The sequence below is a fragment of the Furipterus horrens genome, unplaced genomic scaffold, assembly GCF_987537825.1.
Source record: "Furipterus horrens unplaced genomic scaffold, mFurHor1.1.pri manual_scaffold_3, whole genome shotgun sequence".
NCBI lineage: Eukaryota > Metazoa > Chordata > Mammalia > Chiroptera > Furipteridae > Furipterus > Furipterus horrens.
This window is the reverse complement of record NW_028327173.1, coordinates 71,437,118-71,461,841: the sequence shown is the minus strand read 5'-3', so window position 1 is coordinate 71,461,841 and position 24,724 is coordinate 71,437,118. Positions and strand designations below refer to the sequence as shown.

General features: G+C 36.8%; 1 protein-coding gene and 1 pseudogene across 1 annotated transcript in view; both read right to left on the bottom strand.

Annotated features, from left to right (window-relative positions):
- The window catches only part of CCDC18 (coiled-coil domain containing 18), a 118,638-nt gene that overhangs the window by 7,693 nt on the left and 86,221 nt on the right, over positions 1-24,724 (bottom strand). The window contains exon 29 of the mRNA XM_090269744.1: positions 17,115-17,582. Within this exon, the coding sequence (XP_090125870.1) occupies positions 17,115-17,582 (468 nt within the window). The remainder of the gene's footprint in view (positions 1-17,114; positions 17,583-24,724) is intronic.
- On the bottom strand, positions 283-2,173 carry LOC150015288 (cytoskeleton-associated protein 2 pseudogene; annotated as a pseudogene).

Below are 24,724 nucleotides of genomic sequence, written 5' to 3'. Positions count from 1 at the left end.
CAGCAAGTTCAAGTATTAGTTATTTTAGAAATACCACGAAAACTACAATGACATTTATTATTTATTACTAAAGGACCATAGTAAACTAGCTGACAAAACTGACCTGTCTTGGAGAAAATCTTAAGTCTGCTGAGACAGAAAAGGAAGGATTTAGCTTTCTCATACAGAAGGCAGTGCCTACTATGTGAATATTAGTAAGAGGTTACTGCCGTGAATACTTGGTACCTGGCCAACTCCTGACCTAAAAGACAAACGAGGCCACAACAAACAGAACACCCATTTCTTATCCTAGCTTTCTTTCTCTGCTGTTTCATTCTCCAAATGCATGCAGTACCGGGCCGCGTTAGGGCGGCATATAAAAGCATCCGTTTCATCTCCCAACTCTGTTAGCTGCTCCAATGAAGACACGCAAGGATAATGGTCTTTCAACATGTCGGGCAATTTAGAAGTCTTGTCTTGAAGACGCTGAGAACATCTAACTGGCGTTAGGAACTTGAGATCTTTAAATGTAGAACCTGTTTCATCAAAATGCATTTTCTTTTTTACACTCTGCAAGTACGGAGTAGTAGACACATTGTACATAATTACGCAACTGTCCTCAGTTTCTGTTTTGGGGGTTTTGACTTCGTTGATGTGGCCTTTTGTTTTGTCAACTTGCTCTCCTTCATAATCTTGAAACACCACATTTTTATGATGTTTATGTTCCATTTCAGGTTTTTCTGACTCTACATTAACAGCAGTATCTTCAGGGCTGACTTCTTGAATTTGTTCCTTCGTTGTACAAGTCTCCTCAAAACTTTCTCCAAATTTGGCTTTTTCTTAACTCTTCATTGTTAGAATATCTACAATTGCATGTTGCATTTCTTCAATAGGCTGATCCTGCCAGAATGGCCTTTTCATAGACTGAGATAATATTTTCAATAGAACTTGTGAGTGGTTCAATACGTGCAAGACATATCCAATATTTAACAAGTTTTTTGGCACCTGGAATATTTTTAATCAGGTCATTCAGTGTGTCCAATATTTCTTCTTTTCAGCATCCCTCATCAATCAGGGTTAAGATATTCAGAAAATGTCTTGTTTGTTTTTCCGGTAAATAATTTCTGTTCATCTTCTTCCCCCATGGTAGTCCAGAAGGACCCAAGCAGTTTTTCCTTTTGTCCTTCAGATACGGGATGGGTCACTATTGAGCAAGGGGGCCTTTTCAGCCTTCTTCCTCGGCTGGCACTCCACTCGCTCAGACAGGCTTTTCTCTCTTCCGCGGTTTCTTTAGGCTGAGGTGATCTACTATTGATGGTTGCTTTCGCAATCGAATGTCTGCGCTGGTCAACGGTTCTGGACTTTTCCATCAGTTTGGTTTTACATGATGAAGCATGCTTGTTTATAAATTCAGATGTCATGCTTCTTGATAGTGTTTTATTTCTTTTCACTTCCTGAGAAGCACTGCTTTTGACACTAGATTAAACTGTATTTAATTGTACTAATTCGTTTTCATGAGACTCTTTCCAAACTGTAACATGGGCAGAGGGTCTACCGATGCCTTGCTTCAGGGAGTTCTGGGTATTGGGGGCATTTTTGTAGTGACTTCTGATAGGAGGACGCAAAAGCTGTTTGTTCTGAGATGCAGAGCTCCCAAACATAGCAGTAGTCGTCATGGCTGAGGCTCCGTGACTTTTTGCCGTGACCCTGCTGGTGTCTGTAGGCCGAGGTTTTGTGGCTTCAGAGACAGTAGTCACAAGTTCCGCTGTCACGGCAGAACTCTCATCTTTGACTTGTACAGGTTTTCTAAACGAATTAACCTTAGACTGAACAATCTGGCCACGATAAGACCCAAGCACAGGTTTCTTGAACATATTAGCATCTTGCTTTGGTTTTTCTATAGTCACTTGTTTCTTTTTATTATTGTTGTTAATGTGGAATGTTTGGCTTAATGTCATACGGCAACCTTGGGGCTCATCTTTAATTGGTAATGACTGCAGAGTTTGATTATTATTCTCCAAATTATGTGTATCAATTGCTATAGCTGAATTGGCTAATCCATTAGGAGGTTTTAATGGAATAGAATTTTCTCCATTGTTAGATTACTTTTGCTCTTTGTAGGTCTTTATCAGCCATTTTTGTCTTAAGTTTGAGAACTTTTGACTCTTCCTGGACCTCACCCTCAGATGCCATCACTCTCCGGTTTCTACTGAATAATATTGATTTTCCTGCTTGTGTGCAAAAAATGTTGTTCTTCCTTGAGTTTTTGTTTTCTTTGCTCTCTGAATGCGAACCAGACCCTCTAATTCGGGGGAAGCACCAGGACGCGCGACACCACTGGGGTGCTCATCGCAGTGCAAAGTGGGGGGTATCCGTCTCCGACTTGACCACTCCACAACGCCTGGAACCGAATATGGCGCGCACTCCCCCCTTCCATTTATTTGTACCTTCCTTAATTTCTTTCGTCAGTGTTATGTAGTTTTCTGAGTACAGAGCTTTTATCTCTTTGGTTAGATTTATTCCTAGGTACTTTATTTTTCTTGTTGTTATAGTAAATGGGATTTTTTTTCTAGTTTCTAGCTCTGATTTTTTATTGCTGGTGTACAAAAATGCCTTTGATTTCTGATTATTGACTTTGTACCCTGCCATTTTGCCAAATTCACTTATTAGGTCAAGTAGTTTTTTAGTGGAGTCTATAGGGTTTTCTATGTACACTATCATGTCATCTGCAAATAATGGCAGTTTAACTTCCTCTTATCCAATTTGGATGCCTTTTATTTGCTTTTCTTGTCTGATTGCTGTGGCTAGAATTTCTAAGACTATGTTAAATAGAAGTGGAGAGAATGGAGATCCTTGTTTCGTTCCTGATGTCATGGCGAATGCTTTCAGTTTCTGTCCACTGAGTATGAGGTTGGCTTCTGGTTTCTCATATATGGCCTTTATTATGTTGAGGTATGCTCCCTCTATTCCCTATCGGCTGAGTGTTTTCATCATAAATGGGTGTTGTACTTTATCAAATGCTTTTTCAGCATCTATTGATATGATCATGTGATTTTTGTCTTTCATTCTGTTTATGTGGGGTATTACGTTTACTGATTTGCGAATATTAAACCATCCTTGCATCCCTGGGATGAATCCCCCTTGATTGTGGTGTATGATCTTTTTAATGTGTTGCTGAATCCAGTTTGCCAATATTTTGTTGAGTATTTTAGCATCTATGTTCATCAGTGATATTTGCCTGTAGTTTTCTTTCTTTCTTGTGTCTTGACCTGGTTTTGGAATTGGGGTAGTACTGGCTTCATAGGAAAGAGTTTGGGAGTCTTCCCTCTTCTTGGATTTTTTGGAATAGTTTGAGAAGGGTAAGCATTAGTTCTTCACTAAATGTTTTGTAAAGTCCTCCTGTGAAGCCATCCGGTCCAGAGCTTTTGCGTGCCAGGAGTTTTTTGATTACTGCTTCAATTTCACTCTTTGTTATCAGTCTGTTCAGGCTTTCTGTTTCCTTTTGATTCAGTTTTGGAAGATTATATGTTTCTAGAAATTTGTCCATTTCATCTAGGTTGTCAAGTTTCTTGCCATACAGTTGTTTGTGGTAATTTCTTACAATCCTTTGTATTTCTGTGATATTGGTTGTGATTTTTCCTCTTTCATTTCTGATTTTATTTATTTGGGTCCTCTCTTTTTTTTTTCTTGATGAGCCTGGCTAAAGGCTTGTTGATTTTGTTTATATTTTCAAAGAACCAGCTCCTAGTTTTACTGATCCTTTGAAATGTTTGTTTAGTTTCTATGTCATTTAATTTTGCTCTGATCTTGATGATTTCCTTCCTTCTACTCACTCTGGGCTTTGTTTGTTATTGTTCTTCTAGTTCTTGTAGCTGTAGGGTTAGATTTTTTATTTGAGATTCTTCTATCCTTTTTAGGTATGCCTGTATTGCTATGAACTTTCCTCACAGGACTGCTTTTGCTGTGTCATATAGGTTTTGGGCTGTTGTGTGCTCATTATCATTTGTTTCCAGAAACTTCTTGATTTCTTCCTTGATGTCATTGTTAACCTATTCATTATTTCATAGCATGTTATTCATTCTGCATGAGTTTGAATGTCTTTGAGTTTTTTCCTTGAGGTTGATTTCTAGTTTCACGGCATTGTGATCTGAGAAGATGCTTGATATAATTTCAATTTTCTTGAATTTGTTGAGGCTTGTTTTGTGTCCTACCATGTGGTCTATCTTTGAAAATGTTCTATGTGTACTTGAAAAGAATGTATATTTTACTTCTTTGGAGTGAAAAGTTCTATATATATCAACTAAGTCCATTTCATCTAGAGTGTTGTTCAATGCCTCAATATCCTTGGTGTTTCTTTGCTTCAAAGATCTGTCAATTGTTGACAATGGGGTGTTAAAGTCCCCTACTATGAGTGAGTTGTTATTGATATCCTTCTTGTGTTCTTCTAGTATTTTCCTTATATATTTGGGTGCACCTATGTTGGGAGCATATATGTTTACCAGGGTTATATCTTCTTGATGGATTGTTCCCTTAAGTATTATGAAATGTCTTTCTTTGTCTCTTTCATGGCCTTTGCTGTGAAATCTGTTTTGTCTCATATAAGTATTGCTACCCCAGCTTTCTTTTCATGTTCATTTGTTTGGAATACTTTTTTTCCATCCCTTCACTTTCAATCTGTGTAGATCTTTCATTTTGAGGTGTAACTCTTGTAGAGAGCATATATGTGGATCATGTTTTTGTATCTATTCCGCTACCCTATGTCTTTTGATTGGAGCATTTAATCCATTTACATTTAAAGTTATTATTGACAGGTATTTATTCATTTCCCTTTATACCTGTGTTCCTCTCCCTCCCTCTTCTTCTTCTTCTTTTTCTTAAAGCATTCCCTTTAGCATCTCTTGCAATGTTGGTTTGGTGGAGATGTATTATTTTAGTCTTCCTTTGTCTGGGAAGCTCCTTATTTCACCTTCCATTTTGAAAGAGACCCTTGCTGGGTAGAGTAATCTTAGTTGTAGGCCTTTGTTTTTTATTGCTTGAAATATTTTTTGCCATTCCCTTCTGGCTTGTAGTGTTTCTGTTGAGAAATCAGTTGACAGTGTTATCGGAGCTCCCTTGTATGTTATTTGCTGTTTTTCTCTTGCCGCCTTTAGGATTTATTTGCATACTTTAATTTTGCTCTGAGCTTCTGTGGTAATAGAATAGGAAAAATAATTTAAAATATTCAAATGCATCTATCTATTCCAATGGCCTATATGATGTGAAATCATTCTATCAGTTGTGTAGTAACTTTTATGTCCTACCCTCTTAATCCCTAATTGACTAAGCAGCTGCAAGACCAAGCTATTTACTTAGACAGTACTAAAGAAAACATAAACACAATTATGTAAATGGCATATCAGCAGTGGTTAAGAACAGAGACTTAGTTTTCTCATTTATATAATGGGAATAAACATACCCACTACAACAGAAGTAGTATTCGGTACTATTAGGATAATAGTATATATTGCAGGGTTGTTGATAAAGATTAAATGAGTCAATTTATGCAGAGCATTTACAGTATTGCTCAGCATATACTAAATTCCATGTATTAATTATGATCACAATCTGTCACTGTGCTTATCAAATTTATCCTATATACAATAAATTAAGTTTTGTTTTACCAAAAATAGACTCTTGCATACCTATGACTCAAAGGGCCATTGATAAACATCAGAAGTCTTAAAGGAAGCAGTACTCTTCCCTAGGGAACATTCTGGAAATTTGTAAGAGTACTTTTTGGTTGTCACTGTGATGGGGAGAAAAAAACATCCTGTTGCTGGCATAAATTAGAGAGGGACAAAAAGATGCCAGGTGTCTTGTATTTTGCAGGGCCATTCCAAACAGCAAAACTACATGCCAGGAATTTTACTAGACTTCCCTAGTCCATTTATATTTTCCTACTCTTTAAGATAACGATTTCATCTATCTTCTCTGTTCTTAAACCTCCAATACCTCATCCTGCCTTAGATAATAATGTTTCTTATTCCATTAAGAAAATTAAAGCAATCAATAAAGAAATTCCTCCCCTCCCACCAAGTCTTCCACTCCATGTGTTTCTGTACCCATATAACCTGCCTTCTTTACCACTGCAGTGGGTTGGTCTTTTATCAAACCCAATTCTGCTTCTTGCTGGATCCTATCTCCTTCAGCCTACCTTAAGGATTTTATTCCTTCCACTCTGTCTTGACTGATCAGTTTCCCTGTCTACTGGATCCTACCCTAAAAAAACAAAACAAAAAGCTCCCTTGATAACATACCCCCCTTATCTCTCTGCACTACGCTATATCAAAAAAGCTGTTTATTCTTGGTATTTCCATTTCTTCTCCCATTCCCTGCTGACCGCACTCAGGCTTTCATTCCCACTGTTACTCTGAAACCATTCCTATAAAGGGATCGACAGCTTTCATAATACCAAATATGATATCCATTATGAGCCTTCACTTTATTTACCAACATTTGATACTGCTGCTCTCACCTTCCTACTTAAAGCACACTTTCCCCTTGGCTTATGGGATAGTATATTCTCCTAATTTTTCTCCTATCTCACTTTACTTCTCAGTTAGCTTCATTGGATCCTCAGGTTCTTGAACAATAGAAACAATTTAGCTTTATAAATTAGGCTTGGTTTTTGGACTTCTTTTTCTACCTCCAATAATTCTCTTGATTTAATTCAGCATTATGGCTTCAACTATGATGTATATTACTGATGATATCTAAATTTAAAGCTTCAAAATAAAACTAGGTGACATCAGAAGAATAGTGGTATGAAAGGTTTCCTGGCCTCTCCCTTTGGAGTTACAAGTTCAATAGCTATAATTTACCAAAGGACTCCCTGCTCAACACACAAACATGGCTTAGAGATCTGCGCATTTAAACATCTGAAGGTGGGTGCCACAGATGCAGCCCAGAGCTCACTGTGGGTATCAGGAGAAGGGTAGAATCAGGAGCAAAGGTACATTCCTGCTTGAATGGTTGGTATGTGCTGCAGGTGAACCCAGTGACCAGAGCAGAGACCAAGCACAGAGACGCAGCTACAGTTGTCGGGTGGCCACTGCTGCCAGGCAGAAAAACAAAGCCATGGAGCTTGGTCACCTTCCCTCACCTCCAGAATGAGCAGCAGGCCCCAGAAGAAGCTGTAGCAGTGAGTGTCGAGCTACAGAGCACATTAGCTGTAGCCCTGAGAACTGGAGAGGCAGAAGCATTTTTCTGAGTGGCAGGTACACACTGCGGCTAATCTCAGTGACAGGGGTAGAGATACTGCCAGACCTCAGGTGAGGCAGTTGAGGTCTGGCAGTTGCTATTGCTGGGAAAAGAACAAAGTCACAAATGCACCAACCAGCCTCTCCCAATTCAACCCGCCCCCACCCATCAAGGCTGGTGCAGCAAAGGCACCAGGAACACCCGGAAGTGCAATACTGCCAGCAGCATTTGGTTGCAGCAGATATCACTGTGATTTCATGAACTAAGAACCCCATCATCCACATTCTCCAATGTGGGTGGTGCAATGAGATGCAGGCAACAGGGTCACAGAGGAGACCTCTTCAGAGTATATGTACAGGGCATTTTCCACTGCCCCCACAGAGATCCAAGAAACCAGAGAAGTGTTATTAAATCTAAAAAAACCTGTGCTTCAGGGCCATCTACTAGAAAACAAAACAAGGAATTCTTACCAACCTACTAAATACAGAACTTCCACTTTTTAAAAAAAAGCATATTTTGTTCCCATAGATGCCTACACAGAGAAGGAATCCATCAAATATCACGAATAACTAAGGTGACAAGGTAGCTCAGGAAGAAAAAATTTAATCTCTAGAAAGATAAACTTAAAGACATGGAAATATGTGATTTAAATAACAGAGAATTCAAGACTGCAGTTCTGAAAAAATAAGATACAAGATAACAGATAGGCAGTTTAAGAAATTCAGAAATAAAACCAATGAACAAAAGGAGTTCTCTACTAAACAGAGTAAAACTTTAAAAAAGAACCAAATAGAAATCCTGGAGCTGAAGAACTCAATAAAAGAGATTAAGAGTGAACTAGGGAGCTTAGGAAACAGAGCTGACTGGATGGAGGAAAGAATTAGTGACACTGAAGACAGAAACCTAGAAATGACACAGATGGAAGAAGAGAGAGATGAGAGAGGAAAAAAATGAACGACCTCTATAAGAGTGACTCCATCAGAAATAGCAATATAAGAATAATGGGCACACCAGGACAAGAGAGGCAGAAAAGCACAGAGAACAAATAGTTGATGAGAACTTCCCAAACCTACGGAAAGAGCTGGGGCCTCAAATCCAGGAAGCAAATAGAACACCTAATTATCTCAATCCAAAAAGGCCTTCTCCAAGGCACATTATCTTAAAACTGTCAAAAATTAAAGACAAAGAAAGAATTCCCAAGGCACCCAGGGAAAAGATGACAGTAACCTATAAAGGGAATCTCATTATATTATCATTGGATTTTTAAGCAGAAACTCTACAACTTAGGAGAGAGGAATCAAATATTGAAACCATTGAAAGAGAGAAATTACCAGCCAAAAATAACATACCCAGCAAGTTATCCTTTAGATATGAAGGAGAAATAAAGACTTTTCCAGACAGAGAGAAGCTGAGGGAATTTACCACCACAAGACATATATTATAGGAAATACTAAAGGGGGGTTTTCTACCAGAAACAAAGACAAAAGGATACAAAACTAAGAGTAAGATAACTTAAAGACAGACAGAAGCAGGAAGTCACAACCCTTATTCAGAATAGGGTATTATACACTTAAACATAACATAAAGGTTAAAGGAGGTAAAAACATTTGAAAAAGAGAAGAAAATAGCTACTGTAATTTAGAAATGAACTCATAGCATAAATAGGGATAATTTAAGACAAAAACAAGAAGGGGAGGGGTAAATGTCTGAATATGCAAAGAGGAAATGAGATAAGATCCATTCAAAAGAAAAGGGACTACTATACATATAACTTTTTTTTCCCCCCTACCTTGTGTTAGAAGCATGGGACATAGACCTTGCTGTCTTCATTCTACCAACATGTATAGTCTACATATAACTTTTTTTGCATAAACCTAATATCTAATGGTAATCACAGACACACAAAAATTCACAACAGAGACATATACAATCAAAATGAAGAAAGAGAGGAAAGAATGATAGAATACCATCAAACAAAATTACAGACAGAAACACAAGGAAAAAGAAATAAAGGAGACACAGAGTTACCTGAAAACAAAAGATCAAATGGATATAGGGAAATCCTCATTCATCAATAATCACCCAAAATGTAAATGGACTGAACTAACCAATTAAAAGGCACCAAAATAGCAGATTGGATCAAAAAACAAAACCCAACCATATGCTGCCTTCAGACACATCTCAGCTGCAAAGACAAATATAGGCTCAAAGTAAAAGGGTGAGAAATTATTCTCCAGTTGTAGGAAACAAGGAAATAGTGACTCCCAAAACAGTAGAAAATCAGTAATAACAAAGGGGAAGTGTAATTAAAGGGTCTCTGAGAAGGAGTTGACAGCATTAGCATATTTACAAATCACAATAGGGACATTTAGATGATCGTGTTAGAATGTAACTCCGGAGTAACCAGTAATGGAGAAAAGGGGGGAGAAGGAGAGGGGTGGTGGGGAGCTAATTGTGTTAGGATGGGGAAGCTAATCACTTTCACTTTAGGGCGAGGAAGCTAATCAATTTCACTTTAGGGTGAGGCACTTTACTATAAAACCAGCTTTCTTTGTATACCTCGCCCACACATTCTCCTGGTTGAGGGTGCGCCGGACTCTGCAGACTTGTGAATAAACGCCTCACTTTGCTGCTCAAGTCCTGTGTCCCGGTTTTTATTGTGAGCGTTTCTCACACAAGCAAATAACATACAGAGAATAGACCGATGATTGTCAAAGGGGACAGGGGTTGGGGCACTGGTTGAAAAAGGTGAACGGATTAAGAAGTACAGATTCGCAGTTACAACACAGTCACGGAGATGTAAAGTATAGCACAGAGAAACGGTCAATACTGTAATCACTATGTATGATGCCAGGTGAGTATTGGAAATATCAGGGGGAACACTTGGTAAAGTATGTGCTCTACACCTGAAACTAATACGAAATAATATTTACGTAAACTGTAATTGAAAAATAAAAATTTTTTAAAGAAAAAAAGAAAAGCAGGTGTAGCTGTACTTACATCTGACAAAATAGATTTCAAGATTTAAAAAGAGAAAAAAATGGACATTTTATAATGGTAAAGGAGACAATACATCAAAAATATATATCATTTGTCAATATATATGCACGCAATCAGGAGCACCAAAATATATAAAGTAATTACTGACAGAACTAAAGGAAGAAACTGACAAAAACACAGTTATAGTAAGGGGTTTAAATACCCATTGACAGCTATGGATAAATCATCCAAAGAGAAAATCAATAGGAAAATATTGGCTTTAAATGATACATTAGAGCAAGTGGACATAATTGACATTTACAGAGCCTTTCATGCCAGAATACCAGATTATACATTCTTCTCCAGTGCACATGGAATATTCTCAAGGAATAGACTGTATGTTGGGAAACAAAACTAGCCTCAACAAATTTAAGAAGATTGAAAACATACCAAGCATATTCTCGGACCACAATTCTTTAAAATTGAAAATCAACTGCAAAAAGAAATGGGAAAAATCACAAGTATGTGAAAATTCTTTTTAAAAAGCTACTAAGAAATGACTAGGTCAAAGAAATAAAAAAGAGAGATCAAGGGATATATAGAGACAAATGAGAATGACAGTACAACATATCGAAACTTTTGCAACACAGCAAAAGTGGTAATAAGAGGGAAGTTTATAAAATTACAGGCCTATCTCAAACAAGAAAAATCCCAAATAAACAACCTAATGATACATCTTAAAGAACAAATGCAGCCCAAGTCAGAAGAAGAAATGAAATAATAAAATTAGAGCAGAATTAAATGAAATAAGAGAATAAAAAGACAATACAAAAAGTTAATGCAACAGATAGCTGATTCTTTGAAAATGTTAATAAAATTGACAGACCTCTGGCTAGACTCACTAAAGAAAAAAAGACTCAAACAAAATCAGAAATGAAAGAGAAGTTATGATGGACACCACAGAAATACAAAGGATCATACATGATTACTATGAAAGACTATATGCCACCTAATTCAATAACCCAGAAGAAATGGACATGTTCTTAGAAATAAATAACTTTCCTAGACTGAACAACAAAGAACTGAAAAATTTAAATAGACCAACCAACAGTAAGAATTTTGGAACAATCATCAAAAACCTCCCCCAAACTAAAAGTCCACGACCAGATGGCTTCACTAGTAAATTCTACCAAACAGTCAAGATTTAATACCTATCCTTCTCAAACTCTTTCAAAAAACTGAAGAGGCAATACTTCCTAACACATTTTATGAGGCAAACATTATCCTGAATCCAAACTTGTCAAGGATAACACACAAAAAAGAAAACTACACAGCAATATCTCTCATGAATACCGATGCAAAAATCCTAAGCAAAACACTACCAAATCAAATACAACAATACATTGAAAAGATAACAGATCGCCCTGGCTGGAGTGGCTCAGTGAGTTGAGCGCCGGCCTATGAATCAAAGGGTGCCTGTTCGATTCCCAGTCAGGGCACATGCCTGGGTTGTGGACCAGGTCTCCAGTTGGGGCTGCCCCGGAGACAACTACACACTGATATTTCTCTCCCTTTCTTCTTTCCCCTCTCTCTAAAAATAAGTATTTTTTTAAAAAAGGATAATACATCACAATCAAGTGGGGTTCATTGGGGTTCATTCCAGGGGCATGGGATGGTTCAATATATATGCTAATCAATCAATGAGATACACCACATTAACAAAATAAAAGATAAAATCATATGATCATATCAACAGAGGCAGATAAAGCATTTGACAAGATACAACATCCATTTATGATTAAAACACTCAATAAAATGGGTATAGAAGAAAAGCACCTCAACATAATAAAGGCCATATATAACAAACCCTCAGCTAATAACATAATTAATGCTGAAATACTGAAAACTTTTCCTCTAAGATCAGGAACAAAACAAGAATGCTCACTCTCACCACTATTATTTAACATACTTCTGGAAGTCCCAGCCAGAGCAATCAGGCAAGAGAAAGAAATAAAATGCATCCAAATTGGGAATGAATAAGTAAAACTGTCACTTTTGGGGGGTGACATGATTCTTTTTTTGGGGGGTGGAGGCTGTCAAACCATTTTATTGAGGGTTGAAGGGCTGGGAGGATGAGATCTGATGTGCTCATCCCGGCTGGGATTTCACCTCCACAGCTTTACAGCCACATAAAGGGTGATGTGATTCTTTATATAGAAACCCCTAAAGATACCACCAAAAACTATTAGAAACAATAAACAAATACAGTAAAGTTGAGGATACAAAATAAATGTACGAAAATCTGCTGTGTTCCTATATACTAACAATAAAATTTCAGAAAAAGAAATGAAAAAATTATTCTTTGCAATTGCAACAAAAAGAATAAAATACCTAGGAATAAACTTAACAAAAGATGTGAGGACCTATATACTGAAAATCACAAGGCATTATTTAAAGAAACTGAGGAAGACACAAAAAAATGGAAAGGTATTTTGTGTTCATGGATTGGAAGAATCAACAAAGTTAAAATGGTCATACTACCCAAAGTAATATCCAGATTTAATGCAATCCCCCTCAAAATCCCAATGGCATTTTTAAAAGAATGAGAACAAAAAATCCTCAGATTTGTATGGAACCACAAGACCCTGAACAGCCAAAGCAATCCTGAAAAATAGAACAAAGCCAGAGGAATCACTCTCTGGCTTCAAATTATACTAAAATGACAGTACTCAAAAACAGCACAATACTGGCAGAAAACAGACACAGAACAATGGAATAGAATTGAGAGCCCAGAAACAAACATGTGTATGGGCAAATAAATTTTGACAAAGGAACCAAAAACATACAGTGTAGAAAAAAAAGTTTCTCTAATAAATGGTGCTGGGAAAATTGGAGAGCTACATGCAAAAGAATAAAACTAAGACTGCTATTTATCACCATATATAAAAATTAACTCAAAATGGATCAAAGAGCTAAACATGAGACCTGGAACAATAAATTACATAGAAGAAAACATAGGCACTAAACTTACGGAATATGATCTTAGAGAAGATTTTATGAATTTGACTTCAAAGTCAAGGGAAGTAGAAGCAGTAATAAATGAATGGGACTATATCAAACTAAGAAGCTTCTGAACAGCAAAAGAAACCATCAACAAAACAAAAAGGTACCCAACTAAATGGGAGAAGATATTTGCAAACACTTTCGATAAAGGGTTATCCAAAATATATAAACAACTCAACAACAACAAAAATCCATTTTAAAAATGGGTAGAGGACCTGAACAGACACGTCTCCCAAAAAGACTCACAAATGGTCAACAGATATATGAAAAGATGTTCAACTTCACTAGCTATTAGGGAAATGCAAATCAAAACTACAGTGAGATATCACCTCACATCTGTCAGAATGGCTATTATCAACAAGACAAGTAACAACAAGTGTTGGAGAGGTTGTGGAGAGAAAGAAACCCTCATTCACTGCTGGTGGGAACGTAAACTGGTACAGCCACTATGGAAAATAGTATGGAGGTTTCTCAAAAAATTAAGAACAGAGTTACCATAAGGCCCAACTCTGGGTTTCTACCTGAAAAACTTGAAAACATTTATTCATAAAGATATATGTACCTTGCCCTGGCTGGTGTGGCTCAGTGGATTGAGCACCAGCCTACAAACCAAAGGGTCACCAGTTCAAATCCCAATCAGGGCACATGCCTGGGTTGTAGGCCAGGTCCCCGGTTGGGGGCATGTGAGAGGCGACCACACATTGACATTTCTCTCCCTTTCTTCCTCCCTGCCTGTCTCTCTAAAAATAAATAAATAAAATCTAAAAATAAAAAATAAAAATAAAGGCTCCATCCTTAAAAAAAAAAAAAAGAAAAAAATACACACACACACACACACACACACACACACATACCGTAATGTTCAATGCAGCATAATTCATGGTGGCCAAGACATGGAAAAACTGAAGTGTCTTTTTTAAAAAATTTAAGCTTTATTTTATTTTTTTCCCCGTTACCATTCAGTCTCCTTATACCCTCTTCCCCTGGGAATCACAACACTATTGTCCATATCTGTGAGTCCTTTTGAAGTGTCTTTCAATAGATGATTGAATAAAGAAGATGTGGTACATATATACAATGGATTACTACTAAACCATAAGAAAACATGAACTGCCATTCGTGACAACATGGATTTCATGCTAAGTGAAATAAGTTACACAGAAAAAGTGAAGAACCATATGATTTCATTCACATGTGGAATATAAAACTGAAAGCAAGAAATGAACATGCAATCCAAACAAACAAACAAAAACTCAAATAGACACAGACAATAGTATGGTGGTTACCAGAGGGAAAGAGGAGTAGGGGGACCTAGTAAAGGGTAAAGAGGGTCTAATACATAGTAATGAAAGGAGATTTGACTTTGAGTGGTGAACACACAATGCAGTATACAGATGATATATTACAGAATTGTACACTTGAAACACATAATTTTATTAGCATCACCTCAATAAATTTAATAAAAAATAAAACAAAAAATTATAACTTCTGTCTCATACTAATCTCTCATTTGTCATCTCCACTTGGACATCTAATAAAAATATCAAATTTAATATAGCTAATAAAATAAAATATTGATTTCTCCCTACTCCTCCAAATCTGCTCATATCCTAGTATTCCCCATGTCAGTAAATGCTCAGTTACTCTGGTCAAAATCTTTGGAGTCTTTCTTGACTTCTATTTCACTACAAACCTACATCAAATCCTGTTGGCTCTACCTTCAAAACATATCCAGAAACTGAACCATTCTCAACAGTTCTATCTTCCTGCCTATCCAAAATCATCTCTTGCCTGAATTATTAAAAGTAGCCTCCTAGATGGTCTCTGCTTTTGTCCATTTATCATCCATTCTTCATAAAGCAGCCAGAGTGATCCTTTAAAAACATAAATCACGTCACATCCCTAAGCAGAACATTCCAATGGCTTCCCATTGCACTTCAAATAAAATCCAACTTCTTTCAGGAGTTAAAAGACTCCTAGGACAACCCCCAACATTATCTCTGACCTTATCACTTACTACTCTTCCCCTTGTTCACACCAAATCAGCCACACAGATCCTTGCTGTTTTCTGAACATGCCAGGCATGCTACCACCTCAGCATTGTAGTACCTGTTGTTCCCTTTCCTTCAATGCTTTTCCTCTAGATACTTGAGAGTTACTTCCTTACTTCCTTCAGGACTCTGATCAAATGTCACCTTCTTGTGAGGTCTTTCCTGACACTCTACCTAAAATAGTACCCCTATCACATTGTATCTTACCAACTTTTCTTCATAACTTATTTTCACCTGGCATTAGAACATATGTCTGTTTACCTGTTTATTGATAGTCTCTCCACTAAAATGGTTCTGTTTGGATAGGTTCTTGGTCATTTTTGTTTATTTCTATAACCCGAGTACCTGATTATATGAGTAGATACTCAATAAATTATAAATTAGTTGAGTAGCTAAATAAATGATATACAGTAAACACAACTGTAATTTTAAAGGCTAGATGAAAACAAATTTTATCAGGCTTTATAGAAGATTGTCTTGTTTATTATACCACAATTTCATAACGTGCAAATTTTGTTTTATCCACAATATTATTACATTTACATAGTTTTCTACTTGTAAATAGTAAATTAAGTTCTTTTTAATATAAGGAAGGATATGAAGAAATAAAAAGAAACTCCCAACAGTTTTTGTCTTGGATACATTGTTGCAGGAAGACAGATCTCTGGGTAGGGGTATTCTCATGCCCCACCACCCAGGTGGCATCCCGTGACTCAGGAGACGATGAGCAACTCTCGTCTCTGCCTTCGGCTTTAGGCTGTCGAGGCCACTGAGTCGTGGAATCCTGGGTAAAACAGGTTCTGTTGTGTACTCCATCTGCTTCCTTCTTAATGAAGTCTTAAAATGGAGCTGGCCTTGAGGATTAGTGGATCTGCCTTATTTCCTTGATAGGGGCTAGCTAAACCAGGAGTTACCCTGGCTGTATTTTACATATTAATGACACTGTAAGAATTCTTTCATTTGTAAAATTCTCCTGTTGTTGGCTGGAATGTCACACCCCCCATTCTATTTTTAGTAACTTTTGAAACCCTAATAAAAAGAGGATGAGGCTTCCCGCTCTCTGCTGATGGTCTGAGCGAGCCACAGCCCTCCGTTAGTTACTGGCCAATCATCCTGCCTGCCGGATTTATTTCAGCGTCCGAAATCACAACCAACGCAACAATACATTTCAAAAACATTTTTAAAATTGTTTAGGCCTCCAAACCTATTTTGATGTGTTTGAAAACGAGGCAAATGAGCACTTAAAAAAAGCTAACATCACCTGGGAGATCCTTTATTTCCACATGCAAACTACAGATTATATGCTTGTACACGATGTTGAGTATAGTAGGAATAAAGTTGTCTATACAGTATGATGTGCTCAAAGAATAATGGGAGTAGATAAATCATGAGAGTAAGATATTCCGAGCCACCGTGGAAGTTTATGAGCACAACAAAGGTTCCTTTAATTTTTAATAGAATGGTTTGTAGGAAGTCTAGAAACAAACTAATTTTCAAGATCCAAAAACATTTTTCAACATTCCAGAGTTAAAAATACTTTCCTAACATGTTAGAGGAAGAATCAGTCGTTTAACTGAACACAGAGATATATTTTAACAAAAGTTACTTTTCAAAGCTAAATTTTCAACTTTACTTGTCTGTTGTAAAAGCATTCCAAACTTAACAGTGCTTTTTTGGTGTACTTTCCATATTTGTGTACATCATCTAATGGCATGCTTCATTTAAAATACAGATTTTCTACAAGTAATAAACTGATATTCAATAGAGAAAATTATTATAACTCCTAATGTATGAAATACATACCTGAGTTAAACCAGCACCAGTTTGCACAGAAGACTTTTTGAATAGTCTCACTTCTTTGTTTATGTATCTTAGCATTCCACTAAGAGTACTGAAGTCGTTATTCTCAGAGGTGTCATCTTCTAGGTCATATGTGAGAGGTTTAAATGAGTCTAACTGCGTATAAGTCAGATCCTTCTGGCTTTCTTCTAACGTTGAAGGTGTTTCTAATTGCATTTTTTTTAAGTCCTGTAGTAATTCTTCAGAAAGATCTTCATCACTACGAGTTTTGAAACTAAGGTCACTGGCACTAATAGAGCGACGTAGTTTTCTACACTTGAAAAAAGCTGTGTGAGCATATTTAGCAAATTTTGAATCTTGAATGCCAGGAATAATTTCTATTGGAGATGTAAATAGGGCTGGTGGAAATTTGATGTCTTCTGCCTTTTCATGTCTAGAAATTTTGTCTTGTAATCTGGTTAATTCTGATTCCTGTAGAAAAATTGGTACACAGTAGGTGCTCAACACACTTTGTGAAGTGAATTACTTAGAAAATCATAGGATTATCAGTCAGCTAAGTCAACCTTCATTCCAGTATAGGAATTCCTTATATAACTCATCAGGGTTTTCCCAGCTCTGTTTCAACCCTTCATTTTGGACAATTACATATGTTCACATGAAATATGTTTATACCATACTAAGGAATTCCATGAAAACTAGATTTCCCTTAAATGTTTTTCTTCTTAGGGTTAATGGCAATATCATTTTCTAGTCAAGACTAAAGTCTTACATTTAAAAATTTCTCTACAGAAGTGTAGATACACTATCTTTTGTTCATCTAATGTATACACACATAAAAACAACTCCTTCAGAATTTCTATTAGGAAATACGTAAATGTATATAAGCTACTTTACTTTGTATGTCCTCATTACAAGAAAGCTTTACTATACTAGATATTTTTCAAAGAAAAAGCTTGGAGAAAGTGATTAATAATATTTAATATATCAATCCTTTTTAAATTAACTTTTCATTTCTATTATTTTTTCTGTCCTTCATTTGGACCTTCTGACCCAATTTTGGGATCCTAAGAATGACAATGCATACACTGAAAAATCATACTGCTTGAAAAATTGAAGACATTTTAATTTTAAAAATTAAATAATATGTGTAGTAATCTCCTGTTCAAATACATTCTCCTTTTCTTATGAGTATCCATAAGATATAAATTTCTAAATCAGCCACTTTTAATCTGATACTTTCTATTTTTTCTAAAAATAGTTTATAACTGTCATAACCACAATGTACATAAAGTGAAAGTTTAACATGTATATTTTAATTCTTTGATGTCTTTATACCACTTTATCTAGATAAACTTTGTAAGTGGCTAGAGTGCCATTTTTTGTAGTATGTCTTATGTTCACATTCTTATAATTATAATTAATAAAGTAGTTAAGAGTTGATACATATAGTTATATGGGGAGGTTTTTTGTTTTTTTTTTAAATCTTCATTTGAGGACATGCTCATTGATTTTAGAGAGGGGAAGGGAAGGTGAGAGAGAGGGAGAGAAACATCGATGTGAGAGAGAAACAATTATCATCTTCCTCTCGCACACACCCCAACTGGGACTGGGCCTGTAACTCAGGTATGTGCCCTGTCGAACCAGTGATGACACTCTAACCAACTGAGCCACACTGGCCAGGGCATGTGGAGAGATTTTTTTTTTAAAACTCTTATGTGTTATCTAGCTATAACTGAGAAATATAGTATCTCAGAAAGATTCCATTTAACTTACTGTTTAACATCTAACTTTTATAATAATTAAATGTAGTATACTGAATACGTTAAACATCATTCAGCTTTTTCTTAAGGCTCTAAGAAGGTCACTGTTGCAATCATTATTGTAGTGTGTCATAATGTAATGACACCTTTAGGGATCTCAGAAAATGGTCTTAGCTTTGCTCTGGCTCCAGCTGCCCTCAAATACTAGGCCTTTGTTAGGGTACTAAAGGAAGTGAGCTGGAAAGATCACTTGCTTCAAATACTATTCTTTCTTCTCCTCTCTCTCACTTCTGTTTCTGTTCTCTGTATTTAATGTTGCTATTAATGGAAATGTTTTCCATTACTTATAGCTACTTCTAATTGTAATAGCTATGTCAGCTTCTGCTCTATTAACTTCTCTTATTTCTTTCTTATTCTCCTAAACTCTTCTTCAGTCTAGATTTAGAGCCAGTTAACATTGACTTTGAGAGCTAGTGTCAGAAGACAAAGGAATTCTATTTTCTGACTGGTATATTAGGTAATCATGGTACATGTTCTAAGATCTCTATATGTATAATTCATTTTATAATTGCTGTTATTTTGGTAACTTGCAATGTAGTTGAACTTAAAAACTTCTGAATAATAGATAAGGGCAATCCAACTGTATTTATCTCATTGATAACATCTAACAAATGGGCAGAGATAACCACTGTGACAAGAAATACACAACATAGAATCTTTTAAAATTTTCATCAAGTTTTCACAATGAAGTTTTATAGTTTTGTATAAATGTTATAAATCCCCAGAATACTAGGTATATTGTTTCAATAAAAGCAGGTTGTCCAACCAAAACATATTTTTAGATTATGTCTATTCAGCTTTCCTCCAGTTCTGTGAATATCAAGGTATGTTATATAAGAAATTTAAGTGCTCAGCTTAGTAACTAGAAATATTCTAAGGTATTATTTGATTAAGATTTTTGGCTTTTCAATAACTTCCATTTTGATATAAAATCATATATTTTTACAACTATAAGTGAAATTGTTCTTTTTTTAAGGTCTTGACTGACGATGTTAGTCATATATATTGGAAATTTTGAACTAGTATTAAAATTTTTATTTCTATACATCAATACTATATTAATTTCAAGTTCCAGAATAAACTGCCATGATCAGCAGGGATAAATAAGTAGCAATGGGCTACTTGAAAAATGACATACATACTCAAGTCCAGTAAAAAATATTTTTTAATACAATCTTATATTTCCTAATTTGAGATTTTTAAAGGAACTTTACTGATTTTGAAAAATGCTCCTACTTTCAAAAGATATCAATTACAAAACCCTTTAAAGTAAACATTACGATTACGTTTGTATTTGCAAAAGTTCAGGTCCAAGATGGCAACATAGGAGGCTCCTCACATGACACACCAAATCTACAGCTACACAAGGAGCTATGAATCCCGTGCCCATCATAAAGCCATACAATGGGGCTGAACACCCACTCTCAGCTTCGTTTCTAATACATCGGGCATCTAGGGGCAGACTGTGATCCTTTCCAGAGATGGGAGAAGATGACAGACACTCCTCTGCCTTCTCCCTTGAGTCCGCTATAAAATGGCAGTAGCTCCTTGGAAGGAGCTTGTACACATGTCTGGCGCCCAAGGTTGTGAAGCTGCTGCCTTAAGGACAGCCCTCTGGAATGCATGGCTCTGACAGCCAACTCATGCATTCATGAGTCCAACAAAATTGTAGCAAATCAAGAAGCAGTTTTTAATGGGCACAGCAGCAATCCCTTGCAACTATATACCCAGGCCCAGTGCTGACAAAGTAGACAAAAAGCTCATGTCCGAGTTTCTCCCTGGGAGAGCCCTAACTACATACTTTTCCAACTGCTGCCTGAGGGCCCAGCTTCCAATCAGCTTGGATCTAGGAGCTGACTGAGCTCTTCCTCTTTGGGGAACTGACAGGTACATCCTCAGCTACTGAGAGCCACCAACAGCAAAGAAGGCTGTTTAGACAATCACAAAGGTTTAAAAGACAACAAAAAGCTCAGGCCAGGCTGAATGATAAAACACATCTCCTACATGAGACCACTCCATCAAGACTAGAAAAAGTAACTGTTTTATCTAGTGCACAGAAACCCACACAGAGAATCAAGAAAAACGAAGAAATAGAGGAATGTGCTCCAAACAAAAGTACAAGCTAAAACCCCAGAAACAGATCTTAATGAAACACCTGGAAGAAAACACCTAAGAAACACCTAAAGAGATGGGTGATTTACTTGACAGAGTTCAAATAACAATCATAAAGATGCTCACCAAGGTGAGGAGAATAAGGAACATACTGATAACTTCAAAAAAGGGACAGAAAATACCAAACAGAAATTAGAGTAAAGAATACAATGATTGAACTGAACAATTCAGTACAGAAGTTCAATAGCAGACAAAATCAAATAGAAGAAAAGATGAAAAAGGCGGCAGTGGAATTCAACCAATCAGAGAAGCAAAATAAAGAGAATAAAAAAGATTGAAGATAGCTTAAGGGAATAATGAGAAGCATCAAGCAAATGAACATACAAATTACAAGGGTCCTAGAGGAGAGAAGAGAGAGGCACAAAGCTTATTTAAAGAAATAATATATAAAAATAAAATAAACAAACAAATAAATTATTTTTTAAAAAAAGAAAGAATGGAGGACTTCTGATCAAGATGGAAGTGTAGGTAACACAGCTCACTGCCTTGCACAATCACATCAAAATTACAACTAAACTGGACTGTGAATCGCTAGTAGCCTCGAATTGTGGAGACGTGAGAGGGCTGGCTGGGCTCCCATGGGTGGCAGTTGAAGGTCTGGAGAAATATTTCAGTGGCCGGAAGGGTCCTCCTAAGAAATGTGGGATCTAAACCCCCAGTTGGGGTCCTCAGTCTATAGCATCAGAGGCAAGAGGAACCCAGATAGCATCCAACTGCAAAAAGTGGCAGAGTTTCGGTCTGCCAGGGAGGGATAGCTAGAGGGCCAACATACAAAATTTCATTTGCAGCCACTTACACTCAGCTATGGCAGAGGGAGGGCAGAATAGACTAGAGATGCTTGAGAGTTTGAGGAAGGTGGCTTTGGGGAGAAAACTGAGGAAGCAGCTGATGGGATCCCTGTGCTGAGTCATCCCCCATACTGCAGGAGCCATCTTGCTTGGGCAGACCACTCCCCTCCAAGTGGCATCATCCTGAGAGGAAGGAATAGCCCTGCCCATAGGAATTACTCTGCCCCACCCTGCAGTTTTTAAGCCTGACTGCTGATTACAGATTGACTAGATTAACAACTGAAGGAGACAGCCATGGACTGTGGATTGCTGGTAGTCTAGGCCCAGGCTGAGACACGATCTGATATCACCAGCAGTGGATACAGAAAGAGAAGAAAGTGGTAAAAACCAGATACTACTGAGACAAATTCCACCACAATTTTCTTCATGACTTATTTTCTCTCCTGCATAGCTTCACGTGTGTGACTATTAGGTCACTACTTTTTATATAGTTTATTTCAAACTTCATATTTTGCTCCTCCCTTTTCTTACTCCATTTTACCATCTTATTTTCTCTTATTTTCATTTTAAAGTCTATCTTCTCTCTTGCTACGACTTGTTTTCATTCCACACTCTTACTATTTCTCCCCTCTCCAGTCTGTCAAAACAGTTTTTCTTGTCATTAGTCATCTCACATTCTTTTTCCTGATCTTAAAATATCCTTATTCTCTCTCCACCTTGACCAATCTTTGCTCAGTAGTTGTGGATATGGTGGTCGCTGTATTTCTTCAACTTTATTCATAGATCTTCACAACTTCAGTATTTCAAATCTCAGATCTTGTTTCCCTCTCCTACTCCATTTTTACCTTCCTCCAGCCCTTTCTTTTTTTCATTTTAAATTTGAATTTTTCCCTATTTTAGCCTGGTTTTCATTCCTCACTCTTAGTATTCCTTCTCCCTCTATCATCTCAAAATCCCTTTCCTCTAGACATCTCTTAAGCTTTTCTATCTTTCTTTTTTCCATCTTATTCCCATCCCACCTATATTAATCTTTGCTCATTAGTTGTCGATAGTGGTGTGGTGAAACCTTTTCTCTAATTTGGTCCTTATTTTTTTCCTTTTTCTTATTTTTTTGTTCTCTCACTATATATATATAACTTCTGTTTAAACCTAATAATATATGCTTACCTTCTCTTACTTCATTCTGCCTCCTTCCCTCCCTCTATTTATGATGCAAATTTTACTTTCTTTCTCTCACTGCCTTCTTCCTATTCACTACTCTTATTGTTCCTCATTCTCCCCTCTCAAAAATAATTTCTTTCAGTTAGTCATCTCTTATCTGTTTTTCCTCTCTTCAGTAGTCTTAATCTCTTTACACCTTTATTAATACAGGCTCATCTGTTGTTGACAGTGTGATTGTAGGTGGAGGTTATTTTTGTTGGGGTGGGTTTCTTTCCTGGGCTGTTTTGGCAGCATGTGTACAACAGCATACAAGACATGGTGGGTGGAGTGACTCTCAGTCAGCTAGCTGGAGGGAAGGACCCAACAAAGAGCCACCCAACAACCAGGACCCAGTTACAACCAGACAGCCCAAATAAACAGCATACAGGGCATCCCAAGAGCATCAAGTTCAGGAGATCAAAGAGTCTGCACCACTGAATCCCACAGGTCTCATACTACAGAAGGTCATACTGTGAAGACAGGGAGATCAAAGCAGATCAATATAAGAAGCAGAAACAGACAAGAAGAGCCACCCTAAAGGAGAGACAAAGAAACAACCCCCAATTGAAAGGAAAGGAGGAATCCTCGAAAGCGTGCTAGGTGAAATAGAGGCAGGAAAACTATCACACATCAAGTTAAAAATAATGGTTATAAAGAAGCTCAATGACCTCAGTGAAAACTGCAAAGAACTTCAGGGAAGCTACAAGGAACTTACTGCAAACTACACCAGCATGAAAAAGGACACAGAAACTATCAGTAAGAGCCAGGATGAAATGAATACAATTTCTGAATTGAAGAACACAGTAGAAGGAATCAAAAGCAGGCTAGATGAAGCAGAGGACTGGATCAGCGAGCTAGAGGACAATGAAGGAAAAAATTCCCAGACAGTACAACAACATGAAAAAAAAAAAAACACAACAAAACCGAGGGGTGGGTTGGGTGGGGGGAGCAATGGGGGAAAAATGGGACAACTGTAATTGAAAAACCAAAAAAACAAAACAAACAAACAAACAAAAAAACGGAAAAAGAATGAAGAGGTTTTAAGAGAGCAGCAGGACAACATGAAACATAATATTATCTATACCATAGGGACACCAGAAGGAAAAGAAAAAGAGCAAGGGACAGAAAACCTGTTTGAAAAAGTAATGACAGAAAACTCCTCTAACTTGATGAGAGAAAATGTCATGCAAATATTAACAAACCTGAAGGGAGAAATAGACAGCAACATAATAATTGCAGAGGACTTCAATACCCCACTTTCATTGATGAATAAACCATGAAGACAAAAAAATCAATAAGGAAACATTGAGCTTAAACTACACATTAGATCAAATGGACTTAACAGACATTTATAGAACATTTCCTCCAACACAGAAAAATATACATATTGTTTTCAAGCACACAATGGAACATTCTCCAGGATAGATCATATGTTAGGTCACAAAAAAGACTTAATACATTTAAAAAAACAACAACAACAAAAATCATATCAAGCATCTTCGAGTCATAATGGTATTAAGTTAGAAATCAATTATAAGAAGAAAACCATAAAATTACAGTCATGTGAAGATGTGCAACATACTACAGAACAACCAATGGGTGAAAGAAGAATTCAAAAGAAAAGTAAAATGTT